The 25,535-nt window shown below is 32.5% G+C and overlaps 1 protein-coding gene across 1 annotated transcript in view; it reads left to right on the forward strand.

Moving 5' to 3' along the window:
* The window catches only part of LOC128546429 (uncharacterized), a 60,272-nt gene that overhangs the window by 819 nt on the left and 33,918 nt on the right, over window positions 1-25,535 (forward strand). Inside the window, exon 3 of the mRNA XM_053516943.1 lies at window positions 70-189. Coding sequence (XP_053372918.1) covers window positions 70-189 — 120 coding nt within the window. The remainder of the gene's footprint in view (window positions 1-69; window positions 190-25,535) is intronic.

The following is a 25,535-nucleotide window of genomic DNA, read 5'->3' on the forward strand; positions in this document are numbered from 1 at the left end:
CCATGGATGGCTTATAAATCTACATACAGTGAGAAATTGACTAAGCGAACATGAAATTACCTGCCGCAGTCTAGTTCTTATGCTATGTCACCGTCACCACCATTTAGTTTGGTCCCACAACCATCACAGTCAGCATTTGCAGAACACAGCATTGATGACTCAAGATTCAACTTGGATGCCAATGAACATGTCTGTGTCTTCAGATGATGATGTGTTAGCAGTCTTGTACGTTTTGTCTCCCTTTAACTGAAAAAATGATTGAGGAGCTGTTCCCCTCCACTTTCTTTTTAAATCAATTTTAAGTTTTTTTTATATGAAAAAAAAAAGCCAATTGTGTCTATAGGACAAGGTGATAAATTTTTTAACTGAGAGCAAGGTATGTTTCTGCCCCTATTCACGCATATTGTAGTTTTCAACACACAGCCAAGCAAATGATGCAAATGTGTTGATTCATTTTGTAACAACAGTACAGTATATTTTCACCAATAGGAGAGATCATGATTGCTTACAAATCCGTTGTATTTCTATTTTTAGAACTGATAAGACATTGATCGGGTGGGCAGAAGCTGAACATTTTTTTTTTATGTAAACTGAGATGTGTTCTAACGGCCTAATAATTTTGCTTACATGAGTATTTTTTGCTAAAAACTTTCTGAATTTTGAAATCTATAAATGTGCACAAATAAGCTAGAACTTAATTAATAATTCTGATCCCGTTCATTTCAAAAACATTTGTACTGCCCATCAGCAGATAAACAGAAGTTAATGCGTCACACATCACTCGGATCTCTTAAGAAATGAAATGATTTTTTCTGTGTTCATGCAAAATGTACAACTGTATAGGATTGACAAATCCATGAATCGTGCCAGGTAAGAGGAAGTTTTGAGGATTGGTATGATTATCAGTATAGTATCCTTGTCGGTCAATGTTGATATAATATTATGATAGTGAAAACAAAATACTAAAAGTTTCCAATTAACTGACAACTCCTATACTCATGTAAGCAAAATAATTAAATTTGACCGGTATATTTCCTATCTGGTAACCAGGTAACTGGTCAGCATCCAGTATGCAGGACACAGAAAAAAAGACTAGACCAAACAATATAATGACATGTCTGACGTAATTACTTTCTTGGCATTTTAATTTAGAATTTGATATCTTAATCACCTTTTAAATATCTGCGACTACCAGATCAATACAGTATCTTTAATGTTCGTGTTGCTGCATTAAGGAAGAAAACCTCTATAAGTCCTGCTCTAGGTTACATACCATTAAAAGAAATAGTTCTCTATTTTTTGTAAAACAGTTTAAAATTGTCTTATCAAAGCCTATTTTCCGCAAGACATCCATGTGTTTCCTTTAAAAAAAACCCCAAAAAAACCCAGAAAATGTGGAGTTGAATAGAATTCTGTAAAATGTAAGTCAAATGACGTTAGCTACACTTACCACCTACAATATATTTTATTTCATATTACATTTCAGTAAGCGGTTCGCAGAATAAAAAAATAGATCTAGAGCTTCTTTTGTTTCCTAGTGAACAAGTAGAAAACATGCGAATGTAAGCACGAAAAAGAGTCTTCTTACATGTAAAACACATTCCATGAATGAATCAGTGCATGCCCATTTGCACCCCACCATCTTAATCAATTAAATTTTTACACCTAAATATAGTACTTAGTGCATCACGTGCTAAAAATGTAAAAAGTTTGATGTATGTATAACAGACTTTCCATTACAAATAAAACATTACACACTGCATTCAGATATAAAGTGACAGTTTATGTGTAATTTAATTGTTACTGCACAAAGATCTATGTAAAGTGAACATTTTTTTTTAGCTCACCTGTCACAAAGTGACAAAGTGAGCTCTTGTGATCGCACAGCATCCGTTGTGCGTGCGTCCTTGCGTAAACTTTTTGCTTGTGACCATTTTAGAGGACACATTTTTCATGGGATCTTTATGGAAATTGGTCAGAATGTTTACCTTGATGATATCTAGGTCAGGTTCGAAACTGGGTCATGTGTGGTCAAAAACTAGGTCAGTAGGTCTAAAAATAGAAAAACCTTGTGACCTCTCTAGAGGCCATATTTTTAATGAGATCTTCATGAAAATTAGTCAGAATGTTAACCTTGATGATATCTAGGTCAAGAACGGAACTGGGTTACGTGCGGTCAAAAACTAGGTCAGTAGGTCTAAAAATAGAAAAACCTTGTGATCTCTCTAGAGGCCATATTTTTCATGAGATCTTCATGAAAATTGGTCAGAATGTTCACCTTGATGATATCTAGGCCAGGTTTGAAACTGGGTCACCTGCGATCAAAAACTAGGTCAGTAGGTCAGATATTCTTTGCACTTACTGGGTTGTTTCTGGCACCTGTTATGTTGAAAAGGGTGTCAGTCACAACTTTGCTTGTGCTTAGAAAACCGACTACTCGAGTAGCTTTTTTAATTCTGTTGGTTTCAGTTTTCTTTTTCAGTTATTACATTATGCTGTAGTTGTTAAATCTTATTCAGGAAGTATTTCATTGAACAGCAGAGAAACAGCTCCGTACTATTGCATGGAACCTAAACAGCAATATCATAAAAATTAATTTGGGTGACTTCTGTAACTCAGTGTACTCAAGATGATTTAGAAGATCAGTGTGTAGTATGATCAAGGTAAGTATTCTGGCAAAAAGGATCATTCATTTCTTGAACATTCTACAGTTACTTTCATATTCACATAACTATTTCTTCAGTGATCAATGCTTGTATTGGATTTGTTTAAGAAATAATATATCTCATGTAGTGATTTGTCGCTGAATAAATCATGATTTTGAGTTCAGATGCGAAGGAATTACATCACGATGGCACAGCCCGAGTGTTATAACAATACGTATCTAAATGACAAGGATTTTAATGTACATCCTTGATGACATTCATTAAATATTTGTCCGTTTTGAATGAGTGCACCGCTATGCCGTAATAATTGTGACGTCAGAAAAATGAATGGTACAATAATTCACTGTTTTCAGCCTTCTTTTTTTCAATAGGAAAATGAGTCAGTTTGTATTAGAATTGTACATTCACTTGGTCAACACATGAGACAAACATTTATGGGTTTATATCTCTATTGAAATTGTATTTGAATTTTAGACTGATTATCCAGCTGATTTTCAGCTGAACTTTCCTATTGATATTGAGAGCTATCTTACTTTATCTGGTGTCTTTGACTGTTCCATGTCCAGGCCATGAAACCTTTTCACTGTCTCTCTGTTATCTCCACATGGATTTGTTACAGACTTAATATAGTCATCAGTATCCTAATACATAGCTTATGACACAAGGGCTATAAGTCTCACACCAACATTTCACGGATTATCTACCCTCACCCACCATTTCTCATAAATTTCAAATGACAGTTTTGATGCACTTCCACACTTCCTCTGTGATTACAATATGGGTTTGATTAAAACATTAAACTTATGTTTAACGTCATCTCTGATATCAAATGACAAAAGGTCCATAACTCTTAACCCCAGTGTTTTATGAGTTATTCCCTCTTTTCACTTAAAATTTCTGGTTCATTTTGATGCATTTTCACAATATCCCTGTTGTTACATGAGGGATTACTGTAAACCTAGAAACATTCGCAAACACTATATTTTGCGTTTTTTATGACGACAGACGATTTAGCGACTACGAAGATTCGCGGAATACATCAGTTGCGAAATTGGCTTAAAGTTAATAGCTTATGCACATAACAAATGTTTGCAGGTAAAATAACATATAAGGCTGCACATAAATTGGGCAAATACTATTAATTTGTCACTTATCCTTAACATATTTTCAATCTACCCTACTTGGTGATCGTGAGTGAAATTCATGTTCCACAATATACCGTTTGATTGACAAATCACTGTATATAGTACAAGAAAGCAAACCAATATGTCAATACATTTTTTTTGTGATAAAATTCTGATCAAATAAACACAAGCTTTTTCCCCATGATAAAAGGACCATTGATGAGAAAGGAAACTGTTTTAACAAAAAAATTTTAATTGTCTGATACGGTAACAGGCCAAGTATTAAATAACAGTCAAACAAATATTTTACTATTGTCAGTGTTTCATAAATTACCTTTTTTCCTTAAAATAAAATTTTTGCATATTGTCCCAAAATGATAATTTGTTTAACCGTATAGGGGGTTATTTCTGCGGTCAAAATATTCTGCGTTTTGGTCCCAAAATTGTGAAAAAAATTTCTGCGTGTTTAATTTCTGCACTTTCACTTAAAAGGAAGTAAAAATTTTTTTGCGTTTTTCGATACCAAGGCAAATGTTTTTTCCCCTCTAATCGATGTGTGAGAATGATAGCGATGAAAGCAATTAACAAAATTTCCCGGGTAACTTTTGTTAAGTAGCTTTGCTTTAATGACTGCATTTAGGATATAATAACAGTGAAAATAACAAAATAAGTCCAACAATTTTTGTACACACTAAAACTGCAAACTAGGGTATATGGATAAGGGTTACACAACACCCCCTAAAAAACTGTATTCCCCCTTTCCCTTTTGCGAGAGAAAAAAACAATAAACTACAGCAAAATTGAAAAACACATTTTAAATGACTGTTTTGGTTTTAAAGGGTATATATATTTACATTTTTTTGGAACTAAACATGATTTTTTCTGTATATAAGTTTTATCTGAGCAGGTAAAGATAGCAAAAACTCGATTGATCACTTTTTTTGTCCAAATTGTACATTGTCGGTGTCAAAGTACTTTTTGCTTGAAAAATGCCCTACATGTAAATTCCCTGTTTAATGGAAAAAAGAAACAAACTTTTTGGTAAAAAAAAATAAAATCTTTGATAAATTCCCAATTTGTTTATAACCGAAATGAAAAAAAATTGGGTGTTATTTCCTGATGTAGCCCTTGCTTTTAATTCAAAAATTTGAAATTTTAAAAAGCTGTAGGGGGGGGGGGGGTTTTTTTGGGGGGGGGGGGGGGGGTTTTTTCATCTTAAACCCCGCAAACAATTTTTTGAAGGAGGGGTAAAAAGCACACCATGCGGTCGTCTGGGGTCTTTTAATGTGTCCCTCATAAAATTGGTCGTGCAATTACTTCATGCTTGCACCCCCCCTCTCTAAAAGTTTCATACAAACATGGGCCAAAGGTTAATGCCACTTTTTATTTTCCTTTTTTCTTTTAAAGTGACACTTAAAGTGAAACATGGTCTGTTTTATCGTGTCAGTACCATAACTTTTTTACATTAGCTTTAAGGGGATTTTGAAAACTTGGCACAAATGTTCACCATCATAGACCGAAAGGGGAAAGATGTGTCACATACAAGACATATTTTCTAGAATTTCAAACCATTAAAACCCCAATATATAATCGCAGCTGCAATTAAAAAGGGTTGGGGGAAAATTGAACATAAATGGGGTGTTTGGAGTAAAGGGTCCAATTTGAATCCACAAACCCTTTGTGGATGCTTTCTTGAAGGCATTGCACAGTAAACAACTCTTTTTTAGTTTTTCTTTGATTTGCCAAAAACCAATAACTTTAACAGAAACTTGCTTATTTTACTGAAAATCTTTCCGCAATGAAATAAGTCCCCATTTTACAAGCAGAAGTGCCATTAGAGGAAGAAATGGGGGCTTTTTTACCCCCTGAGCAAAAAGTGCTCAATGACTTTTGTGATCACCCTGTGTCTGCCGTCCGACGTTGTCCTCCTTTGTAAACAATTTGACTGTTAACATGAGAATCACACTTTTGCCCAAACTTAATAAAACTTGTTCAAAGTTACCCTCAATAAAATCTTGACCAGTTCGCCATTGGGTCATCGGGGTTTTAAAAAACTAGGTCACCGGGTCAAACCCCAGAAAACCCCTAGTTCCTCTAGAGACCACTTAGACCTTTTTTAAAATGAAATTTTTTTTTTCAAAATGTTTTTTGGGGATATTTAGGTCGAGTTCAAATCGGGGTCAAGGGGGTAAAAAAACTTGGTCCCAAATAAAATCAAATGAAAAAAAGTTAACACTCTAGGGGCCCCATCAAGACCATATCAAAATGACACTTAATATTATTTTGATAATCTTAGGACTTCAAATCTGAGTCAAAAACTAGGTCCCCCAGATAAAATAAAAGAAAACCTGTTAATCCCTATCGGCCATAAATTTGGAAAAATCTCTAATGCCACCCCTGTGATTTGATAATCATTTCTCTACTTTATACTTACCAAAAAAAACGCTTTCGATTAAATTGGGGGAAATTTGGCGATCATACGAAACAAAGACGAGGTACAACTAAACCCCATTTTTAAAACAAGGGAAGGGGATCGAGTAAGGCCAGCGAAAACGACCAAATCCCAAGAAAATTTCCCCGGGCGGTGTGCATTATCCATCAAATGAAAATTTTTTCTAACATGAAATAGGGGTAAATCTTGAAGGTAGAAAGCACGACGCTGTATTTGAACGAAACTTTTTATTTTTTTTTTGAAAAGGGGGGAATCGGGTACATTCAACTATTTGTAACTTTAAATCTTTTTTGACTGATTTACTATGAAGTTAACCTGAATTTACTAATAAGGGATTAATCAACTTTTCGATAATTTTTCGTATCCTTTTTCTACTTGTACATCCATTCGCAATACTTGCGGGTGAAATGTTTTTTTTTTAAAGGATTTTGTTGCAGACGGACAGACAACGGGGTCAACCTATAGTCCTCCCCTGTCTCATTTCATCGATTTTGAAACGAAGGTAACATTTCTTCGTTGTTTTCCATGGGGAATCGACGTTTAATTTCTTGAAAGGCATAGTGGGGGACCCGTGTAAATTTCGTTTAATTCGTTTTTATGAAATATGTTGAAAACCCAACACTAACACTTGCATGTAAATGACCTGAAGCATTCAATAATTTTTAATTAAGTAGGATAGCGAGTCACAGACACTCCCCCCCCCCCCCCAAAGGATTAGAAAACAAGCTCGCATGGGGGTTCGACTTTAAATGACCTTATAAACATGAAAACTGATCAAAAAAAAAATTTGTATGCATTTTTTTATTGCATTTACCCCTTTTAAAGGGACAAAATCGCCTATTGTACTGCAAGCGGAATACAGTACATTTGCAAATACCATTCAGACAAATTCAAAAACTGGCAAGTGGGCCCAACAGTAAATTTTTTTTTTCACCGACTAGATAAAAATTAATTTCTTTTCAAAAACACAACAAAACGAAACATTTTTATTTCATATATTTATGGAGTATGCATACTAATTACAAAAGACATAAAGGAAATTGATTACAAATAAATTTTGGGCGTGAATTCATCATTTCGGATTTGTCAAGTGAATTTTCATGAATGGTGTGTCAGTCAACATTTTTTAAACTTCCATCAGTTTCATCTATTAAATCACCATATACACAATGTATGTTAGATTATCGTTAACAAAATACCATACAGTGCGACCAAAATATGAATGTGAAGACGTTTTCTTCCCTTTTGCGTGTCTGTTTATTGTTTTGGTCACTCTCAAGAGGAAGGGGGGGAATACATCGTTTATAGGGTTGACAAGTATCATGCTACAAAATATATTCGAAGATGTTCAAAGGATTAAAAAAACAACTCAATGAAATTCATCAGTTTTTTACTTTTTAAAAAAAAAACAAACAAAATAAAAAAATTTTTTCTGGGGGATTAAGTTAGGACTTGATTAACCATCACACCTAAATTAACCTTTATCGGAAATTTGTAAGATGACGAGGGTAATTTCAGAAAATTTAACCCCCCTTTTGAATTTGGGATTCCAAATTGTAACATATCGGAAACAACTTTGAAAAAAAAAATGCAGATTTTTTGCGTTTCAAATGTTTCGGGTGAATTTTCGATGGAAATTTTTTTGCGATTCACCGGGAAACCGCAGAAACGCAGAAATTTTCCCCCCCTTTAAAAAAAACCCGCTATAACTACACATTTTTGTTTAAATTCTTATCCTGATAAAAGTACTTTAAATTTAAAAAATATACGTATTAAAAAATTTCTACATTATTGAAACACCAATTTGAAAAACTCAGAAAAATTTGTCAGGTGCAAACCATTTTTTTTAACCGGCAAGAAAAAATGCAAATCACAGCACTTTTGTAATGTAAAATGAAAACTACAACATGGCGTTTTCATGGTACTGGCTGTTCCGTTACAAAACTTCACACAACAGCGAATTCAACTTTAAATAGCGCGAAACCATTTTAGTAGTTGTACTAGTTTTGTCAACATCCCCCCAAATGAAGACCAAGGTAAAAAAGATCTAAAGTTTTTAAAGAATATTTTTTTCTTCTTAAATTGCCTGGTTAAAGTTTTGATGCATTTTTTAGCTCATCTGATTTTTCGACAAAAAATTATTACTTGTTGTCATCACTTGATCGGCATCTGCATTACCTTATAAGTTTTACGTTTATGCAGCTTTTCTCGAAACTATCAAAGCTAGTTTTAAAAATTTTTTAACATTTGTTTGCCATCAAACTACTTTGTACAGCAAGAAACAAAAACTCCACCCCTGCTTTTTCGGGAATTTAGGGCCCCTTTTTTTGGCTTAAAAAACATGGTTGGACAAATTTCTTTTGTACAGAGACAAAAAAAGAGTGTCCACCTACAAGACATGCCTAGTTGGTCACGTTTTACTAAATACTGACTAAAACTATTACAATATATCTGTACAAAAGGGTCTTAAACCCCCAGGATCCCACTTATTAAATCCTGGCAATCTTTCTTCCATTAAACTTTGAAAAAATGAATACCACTTGAAATATTTTTATAACATTGAATTTTTTGATTTCAAAGTATTATGCATATTAAAAGTGAAAGAATGTTTTTGCAAAATTATAGACTAATTAAAACCATACTTAACAAAAATTTTTTATTACTTTTGAATAATCTGAAATTTTTTATAGAAGAAATTAATCAGATTGCATTTAAAATTTGATTGTATTGCATGTAATTTTGCCTAGTGTATGAAATTACATGTATTTTTTCGGGTCATGGATCCTTCCTCAAATTTTGGGCCCCTCATAAGTGTTGAAATGTTAAAACCAAGATAAACTTTTAACCAGAGGTTTAACAGGCAAATAGGACAAGATGGTAACGCCTTTCAGGGCTTAAGTTTTGGTCTGAAAAGACCAACAGTACACGGGCACGAGTATGGGACCGGGGAAAAAAAAATTACCAACTGAGTCAAAAATAAAAAATATGTAGAAAAAGATCCCCCTTTCAAAAGAACCATATTCTACTGCAAAGACTATGTTCTTTGAAGGGGCTCATATTACTGAAATTTTTTTAAATTTTTCGACACATCGGGATGAAAACGGGATTTTATCAGTTGGTCATATTTTTTCCCAGGTCCAACTCGTGTGGACGGGTATGCAGAATTAGGGTCCAAGCCTTTGGGTTAATACGTGAAAATTACGATGCTTTGGGGACTTCATTATCCCTTTTTCGGGTCAATCACCAAACCCAATTCATGCAAAACGAACTGCACGCTTGAACAGGAGGTGTTTATGCAGGTTATAAATTGTATTGCTGCTTTGGTCAACTCTTTGATACATTTAGAAGAATTTCTTGGGGGGCACCCTAAAAACCCAAAGGGGTCCCCCATTCTTTTTCGACAATCGGTCAACAAGTATTTTCCTCATTTACTCATCTTTAGGGGGTGGTCACTAATCGGTTTTAAAAAACGAAAGATCGCTCTAACCGGGAACAATGCCCCCAAAGCCTAATCTTTGATTAACTAATAACATTGATTTTGACTACGAAGTTCTGTCGATCAATTGGTGCTGAAGTTTTTTTTTTGGGATCTGAAAACAGATAAAAACTCCTAATACACTCACATTTTAAAGGGCACAGATCTCTCATTCATAGTTTGTAATAAATTTAAAATAAACAGTGCTGCGCCTCAAGTTTCTCTTTTTCCATAAATAGCCAAAAGCAGCCAGGGTCAAACACCCAATAAAAATTAAATTTACTGAACATATTTGCATTAAAAGAAACCCTTTCATTTTCACCCAAGTCAAACTAAACAACATTTGAAAAATAAACATTCTTCATAAAAGATATAACAGATCAAATAAGGAGAAAAACGATAACATGTGAACACTTAAACAATTTTTCAACAAGTCTTTTTTTAAAAAGGGGACATTAAAACTAACAAATGTCGGAAAAAATCTTAAAAACTAACTTTTTTGAATGGGGATGAATTGACATAACTTTTCAAATCATTCTTAGGTTTCCCTGAAAACTTTCCCACAAAGAACCTTTTTGAGAAGTAATTATGTCACCCCCCCCCTCTGAGGGAACATTTTTTTTTTGGCCCTGTCCGTCCGTCCGGTTCTCCGTCTGTCCGTATTCACACTTCATTTCCACAATAACTGGAAACCTTTTACCCCAGAACCCTTTAAACCTCATAGGGGTTATAGGGCGCTGGAGTAGACACCCCATTGTTTTTGGGGGCACTCTGTCAAAGGCAAAGCACAGGGGCATGAACATTGAAAACCATTTCCGATCATACTACAGAATCACTTGACACAGAATGTGAAACTTTAAAGGAATTAGATCACAAAAGTAATGTTTACAAAATGGCCTTTTCTTGGGATATTCAAAAAGGGAAACCTTTTTGCACTATTTTGCAATTTTTAAACAACTTTTAACCGGCCCTTTTTTTATAAATTTTGTATAACTTAGGGGATCCCTCAAGCCAAAAAGACAAAATTTCAAAGTGAAGCCACACCCAAAACAAAAACTCATTTTTAAACCCTTTAAATTTTAAAAAAAAAACACAAACTATTGTAAACACTTAAAAAAACAAAAAAAAATGTCAATACATTTTTTCTATGGTACCCAGGTAAAAAGATTTAATGAACAGAATTTTATACTTCAACTTGAAAGCGTTTTCTGTTTTGAATTTTTGGGCTTAATTCATTTAAAAATAAAACCTTTAAGGGCAGCGCAAAACTATAAATTCTTCCACAATATAAAACTAAGTGTGAAAACAAAAAGAGAAATTTTTCACCGCGGTAACTCGTATTTTTAAAGATGTGAAAATCTACCCCTTTTGTTTAAGTAGTAAATTTACCAAGAAATCGCTTATAAGAACTCTTTTTTCCTTTTTGTACAAAAAATCAATAAAAATCGAAAGAATAAAAAAAAAATACAAAAAAGGAAAATAAGAAAAAAAAATTGGTCCCAGGGGCTTGAAACCCCCCCCCCCCTAAAATTTCATAAAAGTAGGGTTTTTGGGAAGAAATTTAATAACCCCTTTAAAAAGGAGGTTCCTATTATGACCTAAACCTTAAAAGGATTTTTGGTCATAAGAAAACGACCCCTATTGATTTTTGGGGGCACTCGTCAAAGTCAAGGTCACGGGCCCGAAAATTGAAAACCCTTCCATTTAAAAACTAGAGAACCACTTACCCAAATGTTTAAACTTAATAGGGTGATTTTATATGAAGATAGATGACCCCCTTGATTTTTGGGGCCCCATCAAAGGGAAGGTCACAGGGGGGTGAAAATTAAAAACCCTTTCCATCAAAAACTAGAGAACCACTTGACCCGAATGTTAAAAATTTATAGGGGATTGGTCATGAAAAGTAGAACCCATTGTTTTTGGGGGAAAGGTCAAGTCCAGGGGGCCAAAATTGAAAACCATTTTCCCATCATAACTACAAAACCCCTTTCCCAAAGTGAAACTTCATAGGAGATTGGCATGAAGAATAGATACCCCTATTGATTTTGGGCACCTGTCCCGAGGTCAAGGGCCAGGGGCCTAACAGGAAAACAATTTCCCAAACATAACTTTATAACCACTTGACCCAGAATGTTGAAAAATTCAAGGAGATTGGTCATGAGAATAATGACCCCTATTGTTTTTGGGGTAGCCTGTAAAGGGCAAGTCACAGGGGCCTGAACAATTTAAAATCATTTTCCCATCAAAACTTTAGTACCCCCTCGACCCCAAAATTTGAAACTTCATAGGATGATTGACAAGGCAAAGTAGAAAAACCCCTATTGTTTTTGGGGTCACCGTTAAAGGCAAGGCCAGGGGGCCCGGTCATGAAAATCATTTCTGGAAAATAACTCGAAACCACTTGACCAAAATTTGAAACTTAAAGGGTGATTGGACATGCAGAGTAGAGGCCCCTATTTATTTTTAGGTCACTTGATCAAAAATCAAGGGGACAGGAGCCCGAAAAGTGGACTTGAGAACCCCTGGGCCCAAAGGTTAAATTCAGCGAATGACTGACATGCGGGAATATCCCTATTGCAGCCCAAACCCCATGTCCTTTTGGCTTTCCTCCTGACCCCTATTGACTTCTTGCCGAAAGGACTTTGCTTGGGGGGGACATTGCTTTTTTTCAAAAGCAAATTTTTAGTTCAAAAAGAACTGGCCGTGAAATTTTTAAACAGGAGATGTACAACACATTCACAAAAGTTAACTTCTTTGAATCCCTTAAGAGGGCCCTGGAATGCTGATCTCTGTCTCAAATTTTTAAAATTCAACTTTTTTTTTTTTTGGTTGGGTTTTAAATTCACACCGACACATGAAAGGTGATATGGCACTTCCGCTTTGATGGGGAGGAAACCCCCGGTGCCCCCATGCTTATTTTTCACGACGGGCACCTGGGGAGAAAAACCGACCTTTTGTAAGCCAGCTGATGGGTTCCACATGAAAATCAAAGCCCCGATGAGGCCCCTCGATGAGGGGGGAAGGTTTTAAGTCAGCGACCTAAACCAAACCCCCCCAAGGCCCCTCACAGTTTTAGAACAATTCTTTGCTGGAAGAAAAGAGGAAAGAAATAATTTTGTATTTTAAAAAAAAAAAAAAATCACAGCAAAACAAAACAAAATACCTTCAATCATCTGTAATGAAGTGGAAAATCCAAAGCAATAAACCAACAGGGAAAGGGAGGTTGGGAAATTTAAGAAAGGCTTTTTTGCAAAAAAAAAAAGTTGTCCGCACGAAAGTTAGTAAAAAAAATTTTGAATGAAGATAAAGTCAATGTAAAATACATTTCCCCCACACCCAACATCTGTTAAAAAACAAAGTCTTTCCCATTCCAAAAAACATTAAATCTGAAAAACGGAAACAAACTCGCACTTGGGAATTTTGGGGAAAAAGTAATTCTAAAGCAAATACACGGAAAAAAAGCAGTTTTTAAAAACGAGAAAAAACAAAGTTAATAAAATCATTTTGTAAATAAAAGACTGGAGAAAATTCCTCGAAGAGTAAGACCCATTGTTTTTTAGGCAAGTGTTCCAAGTTACTTCCAGAAATATTTTTACAAACCAGGCCCTTGGACCTTGACCTTTAACTAAAAAAAATCGTGATTTTTGAATCAACTTTTTTGATTTCTTGTTAAAAACTATAGATCAAAGAAAATAACCTGTGTTTCTGTACAACCATTTAAAACAGATGATGAAGAAAAATTTTTTGATTATTTTGATTTCATTTTTGGGGTTTAAAAAGACTAAGTTTCAGAGGCAGATGTTTGAACAGTTTTGCACACAGAAATTATATGCATTGATTTAAAACAAATCAAACAGTTTTTGGTTATAACTTATAACAGTTTTGGTTTTGATGAATTTAAAAAAGGGTTTTCCAGCGCCTTTTGATTTCTACCAGAGAAACTGAAACAATTTAAAACTCTTTTGGGTACAGTTTTTTTAATGATTTCCCGGGGACAGCATTTTAAAACCTTTTCTGATGAGACAAAATCTGTATATAAAGCTGCACGAATTATTTGGAGACGATTTTCCCTTATCTTTTTATTTTTGGCTGAAACAGGCTTGGAATAGGAATTACAAAAAATTTAAAATTTTGGAAATAAGAGAGAATTTAAAAAGGCTTTTTTCACATTTAAAAATTTTTTTAAATCTGTTTTAAAAACATTATGAAAAATTTAAAATCATTTTTTGAAATTTCAGTGAAAGCATTTTTTTTGGATATTTTTAAAAATTCATCCAGGCCAGAGAATGGGGCTTTCATTCAGAGATAAGGACCTTCAGCTGAAAATTTCAACAATAACTTTAAGAAAACTCCATAAAACCGAAAAAAAATTTTTTTTAAAAAAGGAAAATAAAAAGGAGCGGGGATCTATAAAACATTTAAATTGATTTAGAAGAAAATTTTTTTCATGAGGAAACACAACTAAAAACCTACAGCAAACCACCTCAATCAAAGCAGATGACCAAATAAGACACCAAATAGCCTTTTTATATCCGATGAAACTATTCAACTGTCAAAGAAAACCGTTCGTCTTGCAATCCGTTTTGGCAAAACATACACTATTACAAAAATATTAAAAAATGTTTAACACTTCATGCTTTTTGAAATGCAACCGTCACCCTGTAATAACTTATTAAACTATTACACTTGCAGCTCCCCAGACAAAAGAAACAAAAACCCCTTGCAAGCACATACACAAAAAACACCCAACCTTCTTCGCAAATGAAGTAAATGATGTGGATGAGGTTCCCATTGTTTAAACTTTTGAAAAAACTCTGTAAATAATGTAATCCTATTCAAGAAAAAGCTCAAAATTTTCATGAGCTTATTGAAAAGCTAACATCAGTATGACATCTCCCCAAATTTTGGGTGGGGGCTTTCTTCTTAAAAGCAGGACTGAGAAAAATTTTTGCTGAAAGCAGTTATCAACTGGCAAACAGGGTTAAAAGGCCCTTTTTCTGCAAAAAAAGAAAAAATTGCTCCCCCAAAGGGGAAAAGCAACCTAAATTTTAAAAGGTCAGCAAAAAACGTAATGGGGCCTATTAGTGGAAAAGTAAAGCCAAAACCCCTGTTCAAAGCAACTCGAAACACTGTTCCACACGGGGTCTGAAAACCCCACCCCTTTTTTGTTTAAGGGGTATAGGGAATTTTCCCAAAAAATTTTCATGTCCACCAGAGGGCCAAAAGCCTGTTCGTGTAAGTTTCCCAAACGCTCTGTAACTTATTTCAAACGATCAGGGTGATGTCGATTCTGGGTGTTGGTTTTCCTGGTAAGAGATAATCAGTAAAACCTAAAATTTTTGTTTTCATGATACTTACTGAATGGAAAAAACAAGACCACGACTAAAAAAAAAGAAAAAAAAAACACACAATTTGAAAAACAACAGAAAAAATCATTTTATTTAAAAAAGATCATACATAAGAAAAAATAGGGAAAAACAAAAGAAAAACAACACAATAGATTTAACAAGACACCGCCCTTTCGGGGGCGACCCATCTGATTTTTTTGTATAATAAACATTGCCACCCAGATTTTCTAAGTCTAAAAAGGCCATCCCTTTTTGCAAAAAGCAGGCAAGTTATGTTTTTGATGAAAAGGTCCCCCTTTAAAGGGGGAAAAGCTTTGCAAGTTTTAAAGCAAAAGCTTTGATATTAGAAAAAGTATATTTTTAAAATAAAACCAACCAAAAAAAGATTTTCAAAACCAAAGGGGGAATAAATTTTTGCAAAAAACAGGAGGGTTATGTTGCTTGGTACAGGGTCAGCTTTTAGTGAAAAAGGTTGCAAATTTTTAAGCAAAAGCTTTGTAGTTTTAAAAAAAAAGTACCAAACTAAAACTTAACCAAAAAATCTAATTTTTCTAATCCAAAAGGGGGCCCTAAATCTTGCAAAAAAACAGGGTGGGGTTTTTTCTTGCTGTCAGGTCCTTTTGTGGGGAACAATTTCAAGTTTAACAATACTTTGATTTTTAGGGTAAAACTGCCAAAAAATAAAACTTAACCAAAAAACTGATTTTCTAAGTCCAAAAGGGCTTAATTCTTGCAAAAAGCAAGAGGAGTTTTGTTCTTTTGACAGGTCGCTTAAATTTTTAAAAAATTCCAAGTTCAAAGCAATAGCTTTTTAAATTAGGGGAAAAGTTGACCTAAAATAAAAATTTTAAACCAAAAAATCGATATTTTTTAAATACAAAAGGGCCCATAAAACTTGCAAAAACAAGATGGATTTTTGTTTTTTTTCATCAGGTCCCCGCTTTTGAGGGGAACAAGATTCCAATTTCAAAAACAATAGCTTTGATAGTTTTTGGATAAAAGCTGACCAAAAAATAAATCTTAACCAGGCAACGCCGACGCCGACCCGCCCCCAAATGATGACAATAACCATCATTTTTTTTTAAAAAAAACAGAGAGCTAAAAAAGTTTACTTAATGAAAAAAACAGAATACAGATTGAAAACCACAGAAAACAACACGCGATTAAAAACAACAGAAAAAGCATTAGTTTTAAAAAATAAACAAATGAAAATTGGAAAAACATCAAAAAAAAACACAGAATTAGTTTTAAATAGATAGTTACTAAATGAAAAAAACAGAAATACGCGAAAAAAAAACATCAAGCACGAAAAACAAAAGAAAACTGATTTGTTTTAAAGATAATACAAAAATAAAAAAAATACGGAAAAAACAAGATAAAACACACATTATTTTAAAGAAATACTTTCTGAATAAAAAAAAAAAAACGCGATCTAAATAAAAAACAGAAAACAACACGCAGATCTGAAAAAACAACAGAAAAACAATAGCATTTGGTTTTAAAATGGTACGAGCTGAAAAAAAAATGTTTTTGACCGATAATAAAACGCTCGAGGCAAGGTGTGCAATTCACAAATCTAAAAAAAACAAGAGAAAACAACACCGTGAATCTGAAAAACAACAGAAAAACTGCATTAGTTTTAAAGATGATACATTCATAATGCAATAATTTTGGGAAAAAACAAGATAAATAACAAACATTAGTTTTAAGATGATTGACTATCTATGAAAAATCAGAAAACCGCGATCTAATTAAACCAACAGAAATATCACACGATCTGAAAAACAACAGGAAAACAAATAGCATTGTTTTTAAAAATGAAGAACCTGAAAATATGTTTCTTGACCAATAACAATAAAAACGCTCAAGAGGAAGGGGCAGCCAAATCCCTTTCAGTTTCTTCAAGATTTTTTCTCCTGAAAACAAAGAAAAATCCATCTAGTTTTAAGATGATGCTTACATAATGAAAAATATGGGAAAAAAAACAAGATTAAAACAACAGCATTAGTTTTAATTATGACAGTTCTTATTGAAATATACAGAAAATTCTTGATCAAAATACAACAGAAAACAACACGCGATCAGAAAATCAACAGAAAACTGCATTAGTTTTAAAAATGATACCTTACTAATGAAACAAACAAGATAAAACAACAAGATAAAGCAACAGCATTAGTTTTAAATTTTATAGTTACTAAATGAAAAATACAGCATTCAGCGGATCAAAAAACAACATAAAAACAGCAGTAGTTTTATAGATGTACATACCTGATCTAATGAAAAACAACAAGATAAAACAAACAGCTTAGTTTTAAAGTGTTATATAATAATGAAAACAACATGATAAAGCAACATCATTGTTTTAAACTTGATTAATTATCTAATGATAAAAATACAGAAATGCGATCTAAATTAACTACAGAAAACATCACGCGATCTGGGAAAACAACAGAAAACTGCATTAGTTTTAAAGGTGTACATTACATAATGAAAACAACAGAATAAAGCAACAGGCATTAGTTTTAGTATAATAGTTACAAATGAAAAATACAGAAATACGCGATCAAAAAAAAACATAATACAGCAGTAGTTAAAGATATTCATAATAATGATACAACGAAAAACAACAGATTATTTTAAAGTGATATTAATGAAAACAAAATAAACACAAGTTAAGCAAAACATTAGTCTTTTAAACATCGATACTTACATTAATGAAAAAACAGAAATGGACTAAAAAACAACAGACAAACGCGATCTGATAAAGCACTGAAATACTCATTTTTAGAAAAACGACAAATAAAAATTCATGACGATAAACAAACTTCAAGAGCAAGCAAATCCTTTAGTTCGTTTTCTCCTTTTAGAAAATAAAACTTGCATCTAATGAAAATAAGAAAATCAATTCAAGACTCAACACAACATGTTTAAGCAAATTAAGAAACGCTTAGCTTAAACAAGTACAAAGAAAAATAGAACATAGATCAATGAAAAAAGAACACGGATTAAGGAAAAACAACAGCGATTGGAAACAAAAAAACTGCATAGTTTAAAGATGATACTACATAATTGAAAAAAAAAGTAAACAAAAGATAAAGCAACAGCATTAGTTCTAAGATTATAGTACCAAATGAAAAAAACAGAAATACGCGCAAAAAAACAACATAAAACGGCAGTAGTTTTAAAGATGATACATACATAATGAAAACAACAAGATTAAAACAACAGCTTTAGTTTTAAAGATGATATTACATAAGAAAACAACAAGAAAAGCAACAACATTAGTTTTAACATGATACTTATCTAATGAAAAAATACAGAAAACTGCGATCTAATAAACAACAGAAACAACACCGATCTGGAAAACAAGAAAACTGCTTAGTTGAAGTGATACATACATAATGAAAACAACAAGAAAAAAAATAAAGCAACAGCATTAGTTTAAGTATTTGTTACAATGAAAAATACAGAAAACGCGATCAAAAACAACAAAACAGCAGTAGTTTTAAAGATGATACATACATAATGAAAACAACAAGAAAAACAAGCATTAGTTTTAAAGTGTCATACATAATGAAAACAAAAGATAAAAAACAAATCAACACACATTAGTTTAAACATGATAATTATCTAATGAAAAAATACAGAAAAACTGCGATCTAAATAAACAACAGAAAACAACAGCGTTGAAAAAACAACAGAAACAATGCATTGTTTTAAAGATGATTTACATACATAATGAAAACATCATTAGATAAAAAAAAAAAACAGCATTAGTTTAAGTTTGATATATACATAATGGAAAATACTGAAAACGCATCAAAACAAACAACAAACAAATTAGTTTTAAAATGATACTCTAATGACAAAACAACAGATTAAAAACGCATAGTTAAAAAAAGACTGAAAAACAAAGAAAAACAGAAAACACCCTTAGTTTTAAAATGATATATAAAATGAAAACAAAATGAAGAACAACAAGTTTTCTGATTTTAATGAAAAGAAAACTATCTAAAAAACAACAGAAAACAACAAGATTGGAAAACACAGAAAACTGCATTAGTTTTAAGATGATACATACATAATGAAAACAACAAGAAAAACAACAAGAATATTATAGTTACTAAATGAAAAATACAGAAATACGCGATCAAAAAACAACATAAAACAGCATTAGTTTTAAAGATGATACATACATAATGAAAACAACAAGATAAAACAACAGCATTAGTTTTAAAGATGATACATACATAATGAAAACAACAAGATAAAACAACAAGATAAAGCAACAACATTAGTCTTAAACATGATACTTATCTAATGAAAAATACAGAAAACTGCGATCTAAATAAACAACAGAAAACAACACGCGATCTGAAAAACAACAGAAAACAATAGCATTGGTTTTAAAAATGGACGAGCTGAAAAAAATGTTTCTTGACGAAAAAAAAGTAAGAGCAAGGGCGCAAATCCCTTTCAGTTCTCTGATTTTTTTCTCCTGTTTTGAGAAAAACTTGCATATTAATGTGATATATATAAGTACTTGAATCAAACTCAACACAATCAGTTTCACATTGCCAAATTTTAAGAAACTGCTTTAGCCTTGGAAACAGTCGTAAGTACGATGAACATACGGATACAATGTTCAATGAAAATACTGAAAAACCCGATTTAAGGAAACAACACGCGATCTGAAAACAACAGAAAACTGCATTAGTTTTAAAATGATACATAAAAGAAAAAGAACAAGATAAAAAACAAGATAAAGCAACAGCATTAGTTTTAATTTTTTCCAATTTTAAAAATAAAAATACGGATCAAAAATAATAAAACATATTTGTTAATTAAAACTTTAAAAATTTAGAAAATTTTTTTAAACAACGTTCTAAAAGGTCAAGCAAAAAAAAAAAACCGATTAAATAAACAAACAGCATTAAAACAAATGCATATTTTTAAAAAGAAAACAAAAGAAAAAAAAAGAAAACCAGCATAGTTCAAGTTTTTAGTTACAATAAAAATACAGAAATACGCGTCAAAAACAACATAAACAGCAGTTTTTTAAAATGTTTTAATAAGCCAGGAAAAAAGCTTTTTTAAAGATGATACTACATAATGAAAAAACAAGATTAAAACAAAAATAAGACAATTAGTTTAAAATTTTTTAAAAAGAAATCACTAAAAACAACAGAAACAAGATTAAAGAAAAACAAACATTTTTTAAATAATTTAAAAAATGTTTTAATTAAAACCAAACAAGGGGGAACCTTAGTTTTCTGGATTTTTTTTTTTTTTTAAAATAAACTAATATAATTGAAAATAGAGAAAAAAAAAATCATTTTACTGCAAAAAGAAACAGCTTAGCCTTGGAAACAATCGTAGTACGATGAACATACGGATACATATGTATCAAATGAAAAATACTGAAAACCGCGATTTAAGAAAACAACACGCGATCTGGAAAACAACAGAAAACTGCATTAGTTTTAAAGATGATACATACATAATGAAAACAACAAGATAAAACAACAAGATAAAGCAACAGCATTAGTTTTAAGTATTATAGTTACCAAATGAAAAATACAGAAATACGCGATCAAAAAACAACATAAAACAGCAGTAGTTTTAAAGATGATACATACATAATGAAAACAACAAGATAAAACAACAGCATTAGTTTAAAAGATGATATATACATAATGAAAACAACAAGATAAAGCAACAACATTAGTTTTAAACATGATACTTATCTAATGAAAAATACAGAAAACTGCGATCTAAATAAACAACAGAAAACAACACGCGATCTGGAAAACAACAGAAAACTGCATTAGTTTTAAAGATGATACATACATAATGAAAACAACAAGATAAAACAACAAGATAAAGCAACAGCATTAGTTTTAAGTATTATAGTTACCAAATGAAAAATACAGAAATACGCGATCAAAAAACAACATAAAACAGCAGTAGTTTTAAAGATGATACATACATAATGAAAACAACAAGATAAAACAACAGCATTAGTTTTAAAGATGATACATACATAATGAAAACAACAAGATAAAACAACAAGATAAAGCAACAACATTAGTCTTAAACATGATACTTATCTAATGAAAAATACAGAAAACTGCGATCTAAATAAACAACAGAAAACAACACGCGATCTGAAAAACAACAGAAAACAATAGCATTGGTTTTAAAAATGGACGAGCTGAAAAAAAATGTTTCTTGACCGATAATAAAAAAGCTCAAGAGGCAAGGGGCGCAAATCCCTTTCAGTTTCTTCTGGATTTTTTTCTCCTTTTTTTGAGAAATAAAACTTGCAATATATAATGTTGATATATATTAAGTACTTTGAAATTCAAACTCAACACAATCATTGTTTCACATTGCCAAATTTGAAGAAACTGCTTTAGCCTTGGAAACAAGTCGTAAGTACGATGAACATACGGATACATATGTATCAAATGAAAAATACTGAAAACCGCGATTTAAGAAAACAACACGCGATCTGGAAAACAACAGAAAACTGCATTAGTTTTAAAGATGATACATACATAATGAAAACAACAAGATAAAACAACAAGATAAAGCAACAGCACTAGTTTTAAATATTATAGTTACTAAATGAAAAATACAGAAATACGCGATCAAAAAACAACATAAAACAGCATTAGTTTTAAAGATGATACATACATAATGAAAACAACAAGATAAAACAACAGCATTAGTTTAAAAGATGATATATACATAATGAAAAACAAAAGGAAAAAAAAAGAAAGAACAAAAAGAAAAATAAAAAAGCGAAAAAAAAAAGAAAAAAAGGAGGAAAAAAAAAAAATTTTTTTTAAAAAAATAAAAAAAAAAAAGACTGACACTCGCTGTAACCCAAAGAAACCTCTCTTATATCATGAATACTGAACTTGTAGAAGTTACGACTTATTTCAAATAGCGTCTGTGGTATAAAATTTCAAAAATTAACTCTGACCCGTAAAACCAAATTCAGCCATTATGCGAACGTATGCGTGGAACGGGTAATTAACCGGGCAAGCCCATGGCAACTTATCTTATGGTCAGACGTTACTAGGGTGGAGAAGTAAGAAACCAAGTTGTAAAAATGTAAGACCTTGGGATGTGCGTGCATGCATGTGTGCGTACTTAGGGAGGGTTAGGGATAATATTAAGAGAAACAAGATACAAACAACCTTTACTCCCTTGGAGGGGCGGTTGAGTCAAGGGTCATACGCCTGAAATCAAAACCTTTAGAATATTTGAATCGGTTGTATAATATTGACCAATGATATTGTACAATAATGATGCTTTCTGTTTGTGTTTCAAGCGTGAAAACTCCGAGCAATATACACAATTGCATATTCAAATATTCTTCATGTTAGCGGTGTTTTACAACGGAAAACGTGTTTATTGGTACTTTGAATAAGAAAAAAATAGAAAAAAATAAGCTTTATCATATAGAAAGTATATTTAAAGCGACTTTCAAAAATAACATGATCAGTATTTTAAGCAAAGTTGTCGTATTGGCGTATATGTTATATACATTTTCCATTCAAACCATTTCTCAATGAAGTCGCCAATTTTACAGTTATAAGGACCTCTTTCGAAAGGAAAGCTCTCTTTCTCACGTTCCATGATTCGTTTCACGCCTGTAGTGAACAACTGATGAATAAGAATGTAAAATACTAAGATTTGAAAAGAGATATATCAGAAAAACAGCCAAACTAAGCTATGTTGTTAGTTAGGGGTAGGGGTAGCGTAACGTAATTTTACGCGAAAAAGAATTCGGTGACCACATAATGTTTTTCCTTCAATCGACAGAAAATAAAGTTTTCATGATCATGTTAGTTTTTTGTCGAAGTCTAGCGTTTGGGTTTTACACAAGACAAGATAAACGCAAACTTTTCATTCAAAACTAAACGTCATATTTGTCGCTCTGACGTCACTTTAACGTAAATATCGGCTTCAATGTTAAAATGATCTCCACAAATTTTACACAATTTCAAAGACATTTTTAAATGAAAATATGATGAGAAACAAACAAATCGATACTTGTTGACTGAACAGAACGATTTAAGAAAACAGTCTGACGGACGTGAAATAATGGTTCATCAAAAATTGACGTCAATGGTCGTGTTTGAAGGTTTGTAGAGAAAAAAGTTACAGGAATATCAAACAAGAGCTGTCGGATGACAGCGCGCTCGACTATTCGAAGAATTGATTGAAGAATGGGATCAAAATATTACCACAGATATTCACACAAAAGACAAAACAAGATTAGACAAACAATGTTCTTGTATTTGTGGATTTCGATAAGTCTTGTACTAAATAGCAATGTGTGAACCAATTTCAAAGTCCAAAAAGGGCCATAATTCAGCCAAAATAGTTGCCAGAGTTATGTACTCTTGTCAACAGATTGAAATCATGATGATAAACAAGTGTTAAAGTTTAAAAGCAATATGTCAAATAGTTTTGACAAAACATGGACTTGTATTAAAACAGAACAAATTTCTAAGACCAAAAAGGTCCATAATTCAGCCGAAATAGATGACAGAGTTATGTACTCTTTCCTACAGATAGAGACTATTATACTGAACAAGTGGTAAAAGTTTCAAAGCCATATGTCAAACACTTTACACAAAATATTAACTGGTACGAAAAACTTAACCCAGATTTCTAAGTCAGAAGGGGCCATAATTCCATAATTGATGGAGTTATGTACTCTTGCCTATAACTGGACATGGTGATGGTAAACAGGTGTTGAAAGTTTCAAAGCTTTATCTCAAAAGACTTTATCAAAATATGAACTGGTACGAAAAACTTAACCATGATTTATAAGTCAAAAAGGGCCTTAATTCAGCCAAAAGCCTTGATGGAGTTATGTTCTTTTGCCTATACCTGGGCATGGCGATGGTAAACAAGTGTTGAAAGTTTCAAAGCTTTATCTCAATAGACTTTGTCAAAATATGAACTGGTACGAAAAATTTAACCATGATTTCTAAGTCAAAAGGGGCCATAATTCAGCCAAAATCCTTGATGGAGTTATGTGCTCTTGCCTATAACTGGTCATGGTGATGGTAAACAAGTGTTGAAAGTTTCAAAGCTTTATCTCAAAAGACTTTGTCAAAATTTGGACTGGTACGAAAAACTTAACCAAGGTGTGACGCCGACGCCGTGGTGAGTAGGATAGCTCTACTTATTCTTCGAATAGTCGAGCTAAAAATTAAAATACGCATTATATGAGGAATATGCTGAATTTTATATTAAACAAAATTTCGACACAGAACCCAAGAACTTCAAATTAGGCGCATTCCACCTTAAGGGGCCACAACTTTGGAACCCATGATGTTTTCGAAAGGAACCGAGATATTATGCAAATAAAAGTTGTGTACAAGTGTTATTAAAGTTGATTGCAAAATGTTTTCCCTATCATGTTCACAAGCAGATAATAGGAAATTTTGGCCCTTCAAAGGACCATAACTCTTGAACCCATGATGGGAAACCAAGAAAGGAACCAAGATATTATTCTGATACAAGTTGTGTGCAAGTTTTATTAAAGTTGATTGCAAAATGTAGTCTCTATCATGTTCACAAGCCAAAATGGCAAATTTTGATCTTTTAAGGGGCCATAACTCTGGGACTCATAATGGTCTTTGGTCAGTTTTCGAAAGGAACCAAGATATTATGCCAGTACAAGCTTTATGAACGTTTGATTAAGGTTGATTGCAAAATGTGGTCTCTATCATGTTCACAAGCCATAAAGGCAAATTTTGGCCCTTTAAGGGGCCATATCTCTGGAACCAATGATGGGATCTGGCCAGGTTTCGAAAGGAACTGAGATATTTTGCCCATACATGTTGAGTGCAAGTCTGATTAAAATCAAATACAAAATGTAGTCTCTATCGTGTTCACAAGGAAAATGTGGACAGACGGACGGACGGACGACGGCAGAAGGGCGATCACAAAAGCTCATCCTGTTACTACGTTACAGGTGAGCTAAAAACAAAAAACTTCAAATGTTCGAATATAAGTTCTTAGGACTTTTCTACTCTTTATACCAATTTTACCAAATAATCTTACAATAGACATACTAGTAGCTTTAATTGAGAAAACATGTGCAAGAGAAAACGTTAATTATCTGGCTTGCAATGAAGTGAGAGCATTCTTTTTACATAGGACTGATAATAAAAAAGTTAGAAAACTACCTAAAATATTGAAATCTAAAAATAGGATTTCTAAAATTAGACTAATTCCTGATATTTAAGGTGAAGAAACTCCGTACAAAAGTTAAAAAAAGGTTACTTCCCTTTGGCTCTAAGCCAATCAGAATAAGATATAGTGAAAATACATCAAAATTAACCTTAAATTCTAAGTAAAAGGGGACATAATTCAAGACAAATTGGTGTCAAAGTTATGCACCTTGTGTCACATGATGTGGGTGATGAGGTTGAACAT

The sequence above is a fragment of the Mercenaria mercenaria genome, chromosome 10 (genome assembly GCF_021730395.1).
Source record: "Mercenaria mercenaria strain notata chromosome 10, MADL_Memer_1, whole genome shotgun sequence".
Classification (NCBI taxonomy): domain Eukaryota; kingdom Metazoa; phylum Mollusca; class Bivalvia; order Venerida; family Veneridae; genus Mercenaria; species Mercenaria mercenaria.